At 44.6% G+C, this 14,713-nt stretch overlaps 1 protein-coding gene across 1 annotated transcript in view; it reads left to right on the top strand.

Annotated features, from left to right (window-relative positions):
- Window positions 1-459: 459 nt before the first annotated feature.
- The window catches only part of Tmx1 (thioredoxin related transmembrane protein 1), a 27,080-nt gene continuing 12,826 nt past the window's right edge, over window positions 460-14,713 (top strand). The window contains exons 1-2 of the mRNA XM_023723735.1: window positions 460-648; window positions 5,922-5,973. Of these exons, the coding sequence (XP_023579503.1) occupies window positions 460-648; window positions 5,922-5,973 (241 nt within the window). The remainder of the gene's footprint in view (window positions 649-5,921; window positions 5,974-14,713) is intronic.

The raw sequence follows: 14,713 nt of genomic DNA, 5'->3' as shown, positions 1-14,713 counted from the left end.
ACTCTCAGGCTGGGGATATAGCTCAGTTGTACGGTGCCTGCCTGACAAGTGCAAGGTCTTGAGTTTGATTCCCGGTACCAAAAATAAAAGTTGAAAAAAAAAATTCCTGATCAAACCCTGGTCTCTGTGCTTGCCTGATTCTAAGAAGGGTAGGCAGAGAGTGTTACGGTACAACAGTGTTAGGTGGAGTTATCCTTTCACCAAGTTGCTCACAAGTGCATGAGGAAGAAGACAGTATTTGAACAATTCCACTCGGTTTTCATGTTTACCGTAGAGACCTCACAATAATCCAATACCGAAGCACCAAGAGATTGCAGAACTTCTAAAGTCACAGGCTATCAACTGGCAGAGGCAGGATTCAAAGCCATCCAGCCCATGAATCCCAGTCATAAGCACTCTGAATGCAGTTCCCTCTGCGAAATACAGATTTCTTCTACTTAATATGACTTAGCAGGTGCTATGGTTGGGTCTAACAGCTTCCCCAAAGGCGGCTTGCTGGAACTTGGTCACCAGCTGATGGGCCTTCGGGAAATGATCAGGCCCTGGGACTCCACATCAGAGGATGAATCCATTCATGATGAAGCTGCTGTCCTGTTGGGAGGGGATGAGAACTTAGCTGGGACCTACTTGGCGAGAATGGATCCCGAGGTATGGCCTACATTTGTCCCCCTCCCTCTCCCTCTCCTTCCTAATCGCCAAGAGGTGAACATCTTTGCTCCGCCATGTGCTTCTGCTACCATGATACTGTGTCACCATTGGGCCTTAGTAATGGACCCAGCTAACCATGGACTGAAGCCTCTGAAACCCCTAGCCAAGATAACCTCTCCTCTATGTTTCTTGGGTATTGGCCACAGGGATGCAGAGCTGAATGACATAGCAGGGTCATCCTCTTCTTGAATGACATTGGGCCCAGCATACTGGGAATAAGGATTTTTTGTGTTTCCTCCAGAGTGTGCCATCTAGGAAGGGGAAGTAGAAGCAGCCCTGTCTCCTCTGACCTGGCCTTAGAAGCTGCTACTACCAGTCCTTGCCACAAGGACTTAGAGGTCATACATGTTCACTGTAGGAGAGGACCACACAGGAGTATGATGCAAGCAGTTGAGGCCCATTAACTCATTTCTTTCTTGCAGCAGATTTTTTTCTTTTTTAATATATTTAGTACAGGGTCTACAGGGTCTCACTACACAGTTCAGACTCATAGCGATCCTCCTGTTTTCAACCTCCCAAGTGCTGGGATTACAGGCACCCGCCACCATGCCGTCTCAATCGCCATCTCAGAGTGCCCTGGGGGTGGGGCTGGCACAGCACGCTGGAGATTGAATGCCTGCCACTGCATTCCGCTTAAGCAGGCGCTTTAGTCTGCTGTGTTGTCTGACTGGCCCTGCAGAACATTCTTTCTTTCCTTTCTTTTCTTTTCTTTTCTTTTCTTTTCTTTTCTTTTCTTTTCTTTTCTTTCTTTCTTTCTTTCTTTCTTTCTTTCTTTCTTTCTTTCTTTCTTTCTTTCTTTTTTTTTTTTTTTGGTGGTAGCAGGGATCAAACTCAGGGCCCTGTGCTTGCCAGGCAAGCGCTTATTCCACTGAGCTATCTCCCCAGCCCCATACTATTATTTTTATCTTATTTTATTTTATTTGGCTAATTCAGGCTGCCTTAAGGGTACGTCTGGTGTGGTTTGTGGAGCCCCGGATGGAACCACAGTCCCCTGCTCCTGACTGCATTTGCCCAAGCAGCGCTTTAAACAACTGAGCTATCTGCCAAGTCCCCAGCAGCAGATTTATGAAGCCAATTTATAATTTTCCTAAAACAGACAAGGAAATTGAGCATCACAATAAGGAGGCACACAATCAAAATTGGAACACTGGTCCGTTTGACTGCACAGGTTTCTGGACATTAGACCTAAATACCACGGCCATAAAAGGGAGCGGTTAGGAGTGCAGGCCAAGCCTCAAGTTGGCCCCGGGGGTCCTCAGCTGCTTGCATCATACTCCTGTGTGGTCCTCTCCTACAGTGAACATGTGTGACCTCTAAGTCCTTGTGGCAATGACTGGTGGTAGCAGCTTCTGAGGCCAGGTCAGAGGCGACAGGGCTGCTTCTACTTCCCCTTCCTAGATGGCACGCTCTGGAGGAAACCGGCTGTGGAGAACGGAAGCAGATCTGGGGGAGTCCTACGCACTAAGATGCACCACTTTGCACCACTTACCCCACCCCCATTTGAATTGCCAAAGGCCCAAGCGCCTCTGTGGAAGGGCCTTCAGATGACTGCATTCAGATCAACATAACAGCCTCAAGAAACACCCTGAGGACTGGGGAGATAGCTCAGCGGTCTAAGAGCCTGCCTGGGTAGTTCAAGGACCTGGGTTCTATCCCCAGTACCGCATGCTGTGCAGACCCTGTGCTGTGCCAGCCACTGAAAGTACCAAATACATAAATCAATCTTTTTTTTAAAAAAAAACAACAACACCCTGAGCCAGAATCACCAGGAGTTAAGCCACTGCTGGCTCGCTGACACACACACAGAAACTGGGGGAGATGAGGTTCATTTCTGCTTCAAATTACCAAGCCCTCGGTTGGAGGCAGCGAAGATAACAAACACATTAGGCTTTTGTAAAAATAGGTGTCCTGATATTGTTGGATCCCAATATTATCTGGAATGGAGATGTTGAAAACATAGATAGGGCATTAATTTGTCAATTTTTAGATTTTAAAAATCATTTATCTATTTATGTGGCACAGGGTCTCGATGGGATTACAGGTGTGCACACTATCCCTGGTTTTGGAGGCAGGCATGGGGCACCCAGGGTTCAGGGGCCAGCACAGTATGTGGTACTAGCGATTGAGCCCAGGTCCTTGCACTTGCCAGGCAGGCGTTAAGACCACCAAGCTATCTTCCCAGCCCAATCTGTCAATTTTAATATTTTTAAATAAGTGGGCATTTTCTATCCTTGCTAAATTTCATAGAGGTACTTATATATAAGTATGGCATACATACAAAACTTGTTACTGGGCCAGCGAGATAGCTCAGTGGTCTAAAGCACCTGCTTAAGCAAGCTTAGGCAAAAACGCAGGGACTGCGTTTCGATCCCCGACACCACATGCCCCACTAGCCCTGCCCCCAGGGTGGGCTGAGCTGGCCACAAAAAAAACTTGTTATATATGGACTATAATTAGTACAATACACAAATATAAATGAATACACAGTGTCGCTCTTTAATTAATTTAATACATGTCTTTAAATTTAATTGTCGCTCTTTATTTTATTTCTTGGCCCACACTAAGAATGGCCAGGGAAATAGTGTCATTCATATCCAGGAGAGCTGGGATCCCCGTCTCTAGGCTGGTGGTCAAGTGTCTCTGGCTGTCCTTCCTCTGCATCATCTATGAAGCCACTTTCTGCCTTGGACTCTCTGAGTGGGAAAAACTGCTACTCTTGTCAGAGGTTTGAATGACAAATGCATGAGACTATTTTCTCCTTCCTCTTCTGAAATCAATCAAACTTTAAAATTTAAGTATGGCGTCTATGGCTGTAAAGTTCCCCGGCCTTTTGGACAATTACAATGCTAACATATATTAAACTAATCTTGAGCTACAAATCCCGTGTAACTTGCCAGGTACTTACAGCAATGATTAGTAACCTTGCATATAGCCAAATCTCTGTTTCTGAATTCTAATTTACGGTTTCATATGGTAGGATCACTAAAGATTTAGGTTTATTTAAAAGATTTAGCTAGATTTAAATATTTCGTACATGAACAAGAACACTGTAAAATATTTAATACATGTCTTTAAAGTTAAAATTTAAAGCCAATTTCATAAATTTAGAATGACCATTACTTTGCCTTTCCGCATGTAGATGGGAGAGGAGAAAGTGTAATTAATCTTCTTAATTTTGCTCTAAAAAGCTATGAGATTGTCATAGGAGCTCTGTCATTCCATGGTGACACATGGCCCTGTGGTTTGCCAGCTCTTTCTAGCTTTAGTGACAGTCTTTCACTACCACCAACTAGGAAACAGAAAGGATTTCTTTCAAAAGCACTGATATACAAAACTTTTCCCTTTGACAACACTGGTGATGCAATATTTTACTATATGCAATATAACATCTTTCCTTTAATTCAGGTATGACTATAATATGTATGTAGATTCTTTTCACATAGGTGTCAGAAAAAGTTCAATTCAATTCCTTGGAGTGAGATCCCATGGCATATGAATAGAGCTCCCCAGGTTCTCTCTGTGTAGTTTAGGCTGGCCTTGAACTCCCCACATAGCCCACACTGACCTGAAACTCACATTGGTCCATCTGCATCAGCCTCTCAAATTCTGGGATTATAAGTGTGCACTATCATGCCTAGCTAACATAGTTCAGTTCTTTAAAAATATTGTCATGTTATTTCCAAGAGTGTCATTTAGATTTATCAGCCAGCCAGTAACATTTAATCCAAAATATTGCATATACAGTCAGCCCTTTATAACCACCAGTTCTACATCTGTAGGCCAACCAACCTCAGATCAAAACTATTTAAAAAAATACTACCTGTACTGAAAAAGTACACCTTTTTCTTGTCATTATTACCTAAACAATAGGTTAGAGCAACAATTTACATAGCTTTTACATTGCATTGCGTATCGTAAGTAACCTAAAGAGAATTTAACTGCTTCTTTGTTTTGAACAAAGAATTGGACAAAACAAGTGCAAAAAAGGTAGAGAGATGTCACATTTATTAAAGGTAGGAAAAGGAACTTTAGAGTGAGTGCAGGACAATTGAAAGTAGATGTACACTCTGTGAGAGAGAGTGGACCACTGTGAAAGAGAGAGTACAGCGGTCAACACTCTGTGAGAGAGTGGACCGCTGTGAAAGAGAGAGTACAGCGGTCAACACTCTGTGAGAGAGAGTGGACCGCTGTGAAAGAGAGAGTACAGCGGTCAACACTCTGTGAGAGAGAGTGGACCACTGTGAAAGAGAGAGTACAGCGGTCAAGAACTTAGTGGCAGCCATCTTTCATATCTCCCTCTCCTCAGGCTGGTGTCAGGTCTAGGCCATCCTGCGAAAACCTGCTTGAGTTCTTGGCAGAACTGAAGAGAGCCCTTTCTGATTGGTGCCAGGGGCAGGGCTTGGCACACGTCTCCTGGATATCTGTGATTGGCAGATCATACCATGTTACCAGTCCTAATCTCTGGCCTTGGGTGTGCCAGGGAAGATACTTGACCCAAACCAACTGACTCAGGAAAGACTTCCGGAAGAAAGGGATGCATAAGCACAATCTGAATGCCAAATTGGTTGCTATGTGGAAACGAAGCAGGGAGGTCAGAAATGGGGAGGTCACTAGGCCTTCGGCAAAAGCCCAGAAGAACATGGCTTGGGCGAGGTACTGCAAGAAACCCAATATAGTGGTATCAAGTAATATAAAAGAAAGAGCCAGAAAGACTGGGTGATTAGAAAATGGCAGACACGCAAAGACTAGTTAGAAACTTCATGCTGAGGGCCGGCCAAATAGCTTAGTGGAATAGTGTCTGCTTAGACGCAGGGGCCGGGAGTTCAATCCTCAGGCCTGCCAGGCCAGCTCTGACCCTGGGGCACGTTGAGGTGGTGTTTGAGACTGGGTTTGGTGGCACATGCCTGTAATCCTGGCACTTGGGAGGCTGTAAACAGGAGAATCACTACTAGTCTGATCTACACAGTGAGACCCTGTACATCCTGTCCTAAATATAAAATAAATAAATAAGGGCCCCAGGGAGATAGCTCAGCAGAATAAGCACTTGCCTGGCAATCACAGGGTCCTGAGTTCAATCCCTGGTACTGCAAAAAAACCCAAAAAACCCAAAAACCAACCCCCTCCCAACTTCATGCAGAGAATCATGAAAAGTGTATTAGTCGCCTATTGAATGATTTTAATAGGGAAATGACACAAACACCCTCATGTTTTAGGAAGACTACTCCAGTTTTAGACAGGAAAATGGATTTGGTAGTGGGATTGGGGGTGAGGTATGGAGACATGACAAGAATTTCACATTCTGATAATCCACATGAGACAGAATGGTGATTCAGGGTGAAGCTCAGATGGCAGCAGGGACGGCCCTGTGGCCCCAGCCTGCAAAGGCTAAATGGTTACAGTTGTTTGCCAGGGCTGGCCTAACGAAGCACCAAAGACTGGCTGGGTGACATTTAAAGAACAAAAGCTAACTTTCTCATAATTCTGGAGGGAGGATTATCTCATAATCTCATAATTCTGTCTGAGATGACACTGTTGGGAGAGTTAGTTCCTTTTGTGGCTTCTAGATGACCTCAGCTCATTGAGGACTGTCCTCGTCTGCGTCCTTCCGCTGCACCTGTGCGTGCCTGCTTTTTATTTCCTCCTCTTCTAAGGATCCTTTTTTGTACTGTGTGGAACCTTTCTGTGCCCTTATTTTAATTGAGCTGCCTTTTACATAACCGTATTTTCAACTATGTGCTGAGTTCCTGGGAGTTAGAACTTCAACATATGAATTTAGGGGGTTACAACTCATTCCTTAAAATGGTTGAAAAGTATAAAAACAAAAACAGTCATTTAAAATCTCTGGAAATGAGCTGCGGAGATGGCTCAGTGGAGTAAGCGCTTCCCAGGCAAGCCCAAGGGCCTGAGTTCAATCCCCGGTTCCACCAAATAAATAAATAAATAAATAAATAAATAAAAATCAAATCAAATCTCTGGAAACTACCCTAAAGGCAGAAGGTTAAAATCCATCAAAAGGAAGTTAGAACAATGGGAATCTGTGGCCTTTAAGCCACCACAGACTCTTTCCTGCTGACCCCACCCCTCTACTGGGCCTGGCCCAGGCCACAGGCTCCCTGCCCCCCTGGCTTCCAAAGAGATCCAGCATCTTACCAGGTGGGAAAAGCCACCCACACTTTTGCTCTCCTTTCTCCCTCCTGCTTTGTTTGGGCCTACTAGATACTAAAGCCAGGGAGTGCTGAGTTACATTCCTAGCCTCAATTATTTTGTTTTTTATTTTAAAACAGGGTCTTGGTAGTTTGCCCAGACTTTAGACCTGCAGCCCTCTGGCCTCAGCTTCCTGAGTGGCTGAGATAACCAGTGTGTGCTGCCACCCTTGCCCCTAGGAGCCTTTGCATTCACCCAACTCTGTGAATTCCTGGGGAGTGGAATCCCACGCATAGACTGAAAGCTCTATTCTGGGAGCAACCGACAGAGAATATCAGGCCCCCCAACCACCCTGACTGCACCTAGTTCATGCAGCAGAGAACCCGCCCAAAGAAAAGGCCTGGGAGGCCAGAGTGCATGGCTCTGCCCAGTGCCCGCAGTAGTGGCCAAGAGACTGCCTCGGGAAGGAGACAGTCCATAAAGATAAGAGAATACCAAACTCTCTCCAAAGGAACTGACTTCACCTGGAACAGTATGGGCTTATCCAAGCCCAGCAAGTCACTCTCGAAAACAATGACTTCCTCTCATTAAGAGCAAGAAGCTAACCCATGTGCCATCTAGTTTGCCAGAGAGAACCTGAAAGGAGACAGCTAAGAGCCACCCTGGAGTTAAGACAGATCTTAGAGACAGGTCTCAGATTTTACTGGATCAAATTAGGAAACAATGTATGCACCCAGGAAGTTTTTTTCAGTAGAAAATCAGCCAGGCCTGTTATAACAGGAGGTCAGGACACCGAAGGGGGACATTTGGGCAACAGATCACCCAAGGGAGCCCTGGCAAGCTGGATCCTCCCGGTTGGTCTGCACTGATGACCACAGCGTTGGCCTTTGAGAACTCACAGCAAACTAGCCTCGCTGAAGCATGTATGAAACAGGGAAATGACAGCCACACACAAGTCCCAGAGGGGAGAGGGAAGCTAGTCTAGAGTTACTGCAATGTGTTACCTAGATGTCATCTTCAACAAAAAATTAAACATCGTGCAAGAAGAAACAACGTCACCCATCCCCAGGGAGACAAAGGGAAGTGATAGAAGCTACCCATGAGATGGCCAAGATGTCAAATTTAACAAAGATTTTAAAGCATCAACTATAAACACATTCAAAGAACATGAGGAAATGGCGCTTAAGACTTAAAGTAGCTGAGGAAAGAGGTGGACAGAAATAGCAAGAAATTGCTCAAGAAAAGAAAAAAAAGAAAGAAAAGAAAAAGACAGACAGACAGGAAGAAAGAAAGAAAGAAAGAAAGAAAGAAAGAAAGAAAGAAAGAAAGAAAGAAAGAAAGAAAGAAAGAAAGAAAGACCTGCCAAATAAGTCAGAAGACTAAATTGCCTGGGGGAGAGGGGTCAATCCCGGGTGTGCTGGCCCCGCCCCCCGGGGAGGGCTGAGACAATGATTGAGACTGGGCTTGGTGGTGCGTGCCTATAATCCCAGCACTTGGGAGGATGAAAACAGGTGGATCACTCCGAGTCCAGTCTGTGTAGTGAGACCCTCTAGACCCTGCACTGAATACATTTTAAAAAAGGAAGAAGAAAGAAAGAAATTGCTCAGGAATTTGTTTCTATCTGGGAGGGGTGAAAATGCTCTGGGTTTGATCGGGATGGTGGTCGTACAACTCTGCAAACATTTAAAAAATCACTGAATGGTGAATTATATAGTAGTATGTGAAACACTCGCCACACTGAAAAGAAATCCTATACACTCAAAAGAACGATCTAGGGCCGGCGAGATAGTCCATTTTAACCAGGTGTGGTGGCGCACCCTTGTAATCCCAGCACTGGAGAGGCTGATAGCAAGAAGATCACTAATTGTCTGAGTAGCTAGTGAGACCCTGTGCCAGACACATTAAAAAAAAAACAAAACAGACAGAGAGAGAGAACAGTCTAGGTCAAAGTGATTGTAGTAAGATGAAGAGGTGGATATGAGATCAATTTAAAAGTTAGAATCAACAGGATTTAGTATTTGATTAGTTAGGAGCGTTAATCTGATGGGTTTTTTTTTGTTTGTTTGGGTTTTTTGTATTTTAGGGAAGGGTCTACAGGGTGTTCAGGGTCTCACTACTAAATCTGGACTTGTAGTGACCCACCTGTTTATACTCTCCCAAAAGCTGGGATTACAGGCATGCGCCACCACACCCAGTCTCAATTGCCATCTCATTGAGCCCTGGGAGTGGGGCCCTCTGCAGGCAGGTCCAGGGATCAAACTCCTGGCCCTGTGCCTGCTTGCAGGCATTTTAATCCACTGAGCCATTTGGCCAGCCCCTGGAGGGTTAATCTGATTTGAGTAACTCAAATTTAATAGTACTTTTATAGAGTTTTCATAGTTAAGTAGAAGCAGTTAAACCAGATCATAAATGATTCCTTGTGTTAACCCTAATGAAATAAACCAAAACAAGAAAACACTAGTATTCAGAGGAAGAAGAACAGCCTAGTTTGGGATGCATATTCACCCACGTTGTGGCAGGAAGGTTGTGCTGGTTCAAATATTAAGATGTGCCCTCTATGACCAGGAAGTAATTACTGTCCAGAGCCATCTGTCCCTCCTGTACTCCGAGACATCCCCAGATGCTACAGTCATTATGGCTTCTGCCTCTAACCTCTACCTTTCTCGTAGAGACCACCCGAGAGACCAGAGGCTAATACCTGGCACAGGGTGTCAGCAGGCCACTGCTGGCTCATTACTCATTTTAATTGATGACATTCCAGAAAGGTAGAACAGCCAACAGTCATCTCTTTAGCCAATGGTAGAAGCGCGAGACAGGCTAACTACTGTATTACTCTATCGCTGGTTTGTGGGGGGGGGGGGTTGAGCTTTACTGTGTATAGTATATAACTTAATTCTAGGAGATGGGTGTGGTGGTGCACACCTGTAATCCTAGCATTTGGGAGGCCAGGCAGGAAGATTATGATAAATTCAAAGCAGCCCAGGTTATATAGTGAGTTCAAGGCCAGCCTGAGCTACATAGTTTGATTCTGTCTCAAAACAAAACCACCAAAAACCTAAAACTTAATTCTAGAAAATTTCTCTGGTAACAAGAAATCAAAATTTAGGATTTGATATGTTAGATTGATGGTTTCAAGCACATTAATGGAAGGCATCGTTACAATTGTTTTAAAATAAGTTTTTGGCTTTTTAACATATTAGCTACTTGGGCCAGCCAGATAGCTCAGCAGATTAAAGTGCAGAGTGCAGGGCCTGGGATTTGATCCTCTGTACCATAAGCCGTGCCAGCCGTGCCCCAGCTGAGGAGGCCATTGACCTGGGTGTAGTGGTGTGCCTGTAATCCCAGTGCTTGGGAGGCTGAAAACAGGAGCTCACTACAAATCCAATCTACATAGTGAGACCCTGTAGACCCTATACTAAATGCATAAAATAAAATAAAATGTCAGATACTAGAAAATTAAAAATGACATTTGTGAAGCTCGTATTTCTAGTGAATAACATTGCTTTATACCTCCTTTTATACTTAGTGGTAAAGAATAAGTAATACCTACTTATCATTAGTCTGTGCACGACCCTGTGTGGCAGTTGTGGGGACAAATTGCTCTGATGGTCTCCAAGACAGCCTGCTATGGGAACAGGGTCCTTGGCCACTACCACCCTCAGTGCTATGGCCCTGTTTTCTTCCCCTGCACCTGACCATTGCTTCTAGCTGGTGACCAGATGACAGAAACACTAGTGCCAACCTTTCCTGCGTGATGAGGGCTTCTTCTAATGAGCAACTTTGACCCAGTACTCCTGGCAGGTCTAGTTAAGACTTAGAATTGTCAGCCATCTAAGGGTCTTCCAACATCCCCTATTTTTCTCAGGTCCTAGGCAGACATTATGACCTGTGTGGTATACCTGTACCTGCTCCTCTATCCCTGGTTTTTCAACAGTCTCTTCCCCAGTAACTCTCTCTCTCTCTCTCTCTCTCTCTCTCTCTCTCTCTCTCTCTCTCTCTCTCGTATTTAGGACAGGTACAGGGGCTACAGGGTCTCACTGCTTAGATTGGACTCTGTAGTGATCCATGTGCTGGGATTACAGGCATGCACCTCCACACCCAGTCTCAATAATTTCTCAGGGCACCCTGGGGGTGGGGCTGGCCTGGCACTCTGGGGATCAAACCCTAGTCCCTGCATTGCTTAAGCAGGTGTTTTAATCTGCTGAGTTATCTGGCTGGCCCATTGTTTGTTTAATCTCATTAGAGAAAGAAGACTAGCAGAGAGAGAATGAAGAATTGTATTTTCTGGCATGCAATATTTGCCCTGCCTATTACATACCCACATGCTGTCCAGCAAGAGATTGAATGGACACTTCTGAAAGGGTCAGAGCTGGAACTGTTGAGGTGAGGCAGGAGAGTATAGAGTGTTGCAAACTGGCTGAGCCAGTATATGTGACCTGTCAATCAGAGATCCTGGGGCTATGCCCCCTACGCCTGGAACCAATCAGAAAGGATTATCTTTATTACTTCTCAGGAGAACTTAAGCAAGTGTTTATTTTTTTTTCCTTGTGGGTACCAGGAATTGAACTCAGGACCTTTCACTTGCCAGGCAAGTACTTATGTCACTGAGCTATAGTCCCTACCCTGAAGCAAGTTTCTGCTAGAACAGCCTTGACCTGACTTCAGCCTGGCATGTGGAGGATACTAACTCTATTGGCCTTTAAGCTCTTGGCTGCTGTGCTCTTTGAGTGATCCATTCTTTCCCTGCAGTGGAATTCTTGTCCTGCTTATAACTGGCCTGCACTCACTCCACAGAGCATGTTTCTTTTTCTGCCTTTAATAAATGTAAAATCTTGCTATTGTTTGCACTTGTTTTGTCCAATTCTCTGCTCAGGGCAAGAACCTAGAGTCTCAGGAGCCAGAATCCAGTAACAACCAGACAGAGTCCTGAAGATTCTCAGCACACGACTAGAGAACCTAAACCCACCCTACCCATGTGTTATGGTTTATGTCTAGTTGTCCCCCCCAAAGCCTCATGCAGTCATGGGGTGGGGACTTCTAGAGTTTGTGATTAACTCATGATCCACTGGGATTATGTGTGATCCAAGACTGGGATTATAGGTTTTAGTACAGCTGCGATTATGGGTGTTAGTACTTCCCCTAGCCTGGGGCAGAGAGCCTGAATGTAATATGGGAGACAGAGAGACAGACTTTCTGTAGCCATTGCTCCTTGTTGTTGCTGCTGTTCGGCCGCCATGAAGTGCTGCTCTCTGCCCTGTGCCCCTCTGCCTCGGAGCCAGCTGAATATGGACTGAGACCTCCAGTAACTGTGAGCTAATAAACCTTTCCTTCCTTCATTTTGAGTGTCAGGTATTAGTCCCAGAAACAAGAGAAGAGAGTAACTAAGACACCATGAAGTCAGCAGCAGTCTCATGGACTCCCACGGCCAAAACATCATTCAGGACTGGTTAGAAAAAGGTATGAAAGGATTTATTGAGCAGCATTGTAATAACACTGAAGAGTGGAGTATGGGTGTTCAGGTAATTGTGATAGGCTACCGTTGGGAGCTGGGAATATTTGTGTTTTTGAAAGTAGAAATCTGTGGAATTTGTGAATCTATAGGCAGTTCCATCTTGGTTTGGGAAGGTGACCCGCCCACAGAAAGAAAGTAGCCCATTTTACAGATGAAAGGCATGAGCTCCACCGATTGTTTGGGGGCAGGTAGCAGGGTGACCAAAAACGTTGCACATAGAACATTCTTCGAATGCTCTCAATCTGTTCCTTTATCTCAATGTCGGGTTTCAGGGAGTCCGGGTAGGATGGCCTAGAAGTGTTAGGCTCTCACAATTAGGCCTCTCCCAACCTGAAGAGAAAAACTTGGACAGACCACTGTTTTTGAACAGGAAGGCCTCCTCACTTAACCTGAGGGAAAAAATAAGTTTATCAGGATGGCTCCCAGGTCTGGTCCTCAGGCATAAGAGAAACCCAGTAAATCTACAGAATGATATGCTTTAATAATTCAGCAGAATACCACTGTCATCCTGTATTTCCCTCTTCCCAAAGAGGCGCCAGGCCTACCCATGACCCCTGAGAAACTTAAAATTTTCCGTCTTCCTCAGTGAAACTCCCCTCCCATACCTAGGCTAGTGTACAAAGCTGATTCTCTTCCTTGGCTCATGGTCAATGGCCTTCTTACCCTTGACCAGGTTGCAAAGAGCCTGAAATAAAGATATCTGCTGCATGCTTCAATCATGCCTGTCTTGGTGGTCTTGGTCACTCTTCAGGGATTAGCCTGACAAGATGAAAAGAAACATAAACTGGAGCTGGGGAGATAGCTCATTAGAATAAGTGCTTGCTTGGCAAGCCCAAAGGCCTGAGTTCAATCTCCAGTTCTGGAAAAAAAAAGAAAAAGAAAGAAGAAAAAAGAAAAGAAAAAGAAAGAAACATAAACAAACTTTGGGAAGATATATATGGATAATCTTTTTTTTCTTTTTGAGACAGAGTTTCAGGGCCAGGGCTGGGGAGATGGCTCAGTAGAATAAGCACTTCCCTGGCAAGCACAAGGGCCTAAATTCAATCCCCGATTCTGAGAAAACAAACAAACAAAAAAAGACAGTTTCACTATGCAGTTCAAGATAGGCTTGAGCTCACTTTGTAGCCCAGGTTGGCCTCAAATTTGCAGTAATCCTGTCTCAGCCTCCCAAGTGCTGGGATTACAGGCATGCACCACCAAACCTGATACCAGATTTGGATAATCCAGAGTAATTTGTTATCCTGAGGCTGCAGCCTTCTTAAATTATGTTTTGTTTTTGTCTTCTTTCTAACAATCCATTTCTTCTACCTCAGTGAAAGAGTTAATCCTATAGAAACCAAACTCTTGGTTTCATGAAAATGGAAGAATGAAGTTGTGAGTCAAAGGAGGGAGTAAGGAATTCCTTTTATTGGAAATAATAAGAAGAAAAAACATCTCCAGGTTTCTCCAGGAGGCAAACCTGAAGAGTGAAATTTCTGCCTGACTCCTTAGGCCGGACCTTCTAATGGTAAATTGAGCATGGCTTTGAGCCACCTATCACAGGTTATTGTGCAGCTTTAAAATGACCAATTAAAACTCAGCCTCTCTAACCCCGTTGGGTTTATAAGAAACTTGGGATTTTAGAGAAACTGGTTGTTTTGCATTTAAAGTTCATCAAAACTAAGCAGTTTAGAAGGACCTGTGTGAATTCTGTTGCCTGAGGGAACAGATCCTAGTCTACTGTCTATTCTCATTTTAATTCTTATCGGTGTGACTGATCCAACTCTAGCTGGGCTCTTTCCCTGAGACCCCGTAGCTGCGTTATTCATCAGTGAACTAAATAAACTTTTTTACATTAGAACAAAGGGATACTGAAGGCTTCTAATATCATAATTAGGTTACTTGGAGGAATGTGTTGATATGAAGAGAAATAAAGGATTGGACACCCACAGAACAACAAGGTCTGGAAGTTGAGAACGCCTGAAGAAGTTTGAGGAAGAGCAGCTCCAGGAGCCACCGTAGGGCGTGACAGCAGAGCCTGGCAGAAAGTGGTCGACTGCTGTGCTGGGCCATCAGGCTAGATGAATATGGAGACGCCAAGAGGGACTTCGTTACCATGCAGATTACACCGTCTTCAGAACAGCCCTGCTGGGGCTGAGGTGGGTGGGAAAGCCTCCCTCTGGGGAGCCCCGGGGAAGTGAGGTGCAGAAGTGGGATAGTAACCACTTCCATTTGACTGATAGGAGCTGTGCACATTTTGGTTTGTATTTGCATTCACAAATATTTGAGGAAGAAAAATCTCCAACATTCACTAAAACCCTATGTTTTCTTCCATTATAAAGTCCTAATCTAGGATCTCTATTATACCAA

This window comes from Octodon degus, unplaced genomic scaffold, assembly GCF_000260255.1.
Source record: "Octodon degus isolate 3935 unplaced genomic scaffold, OctDeg1.0 scaffold00102, whole genome shotgun sequence".
Taxonomy (NCBI): Eukaryota; Metazoa; Chordata; class Mammalia; order Rodentia; family Octodontidae; genus Octodon; species Octodon degus.
Note: the sequence above shows the minus strand (reverse complement) of the source record. Positions and strands in the feature narration are given on the sequence as shown.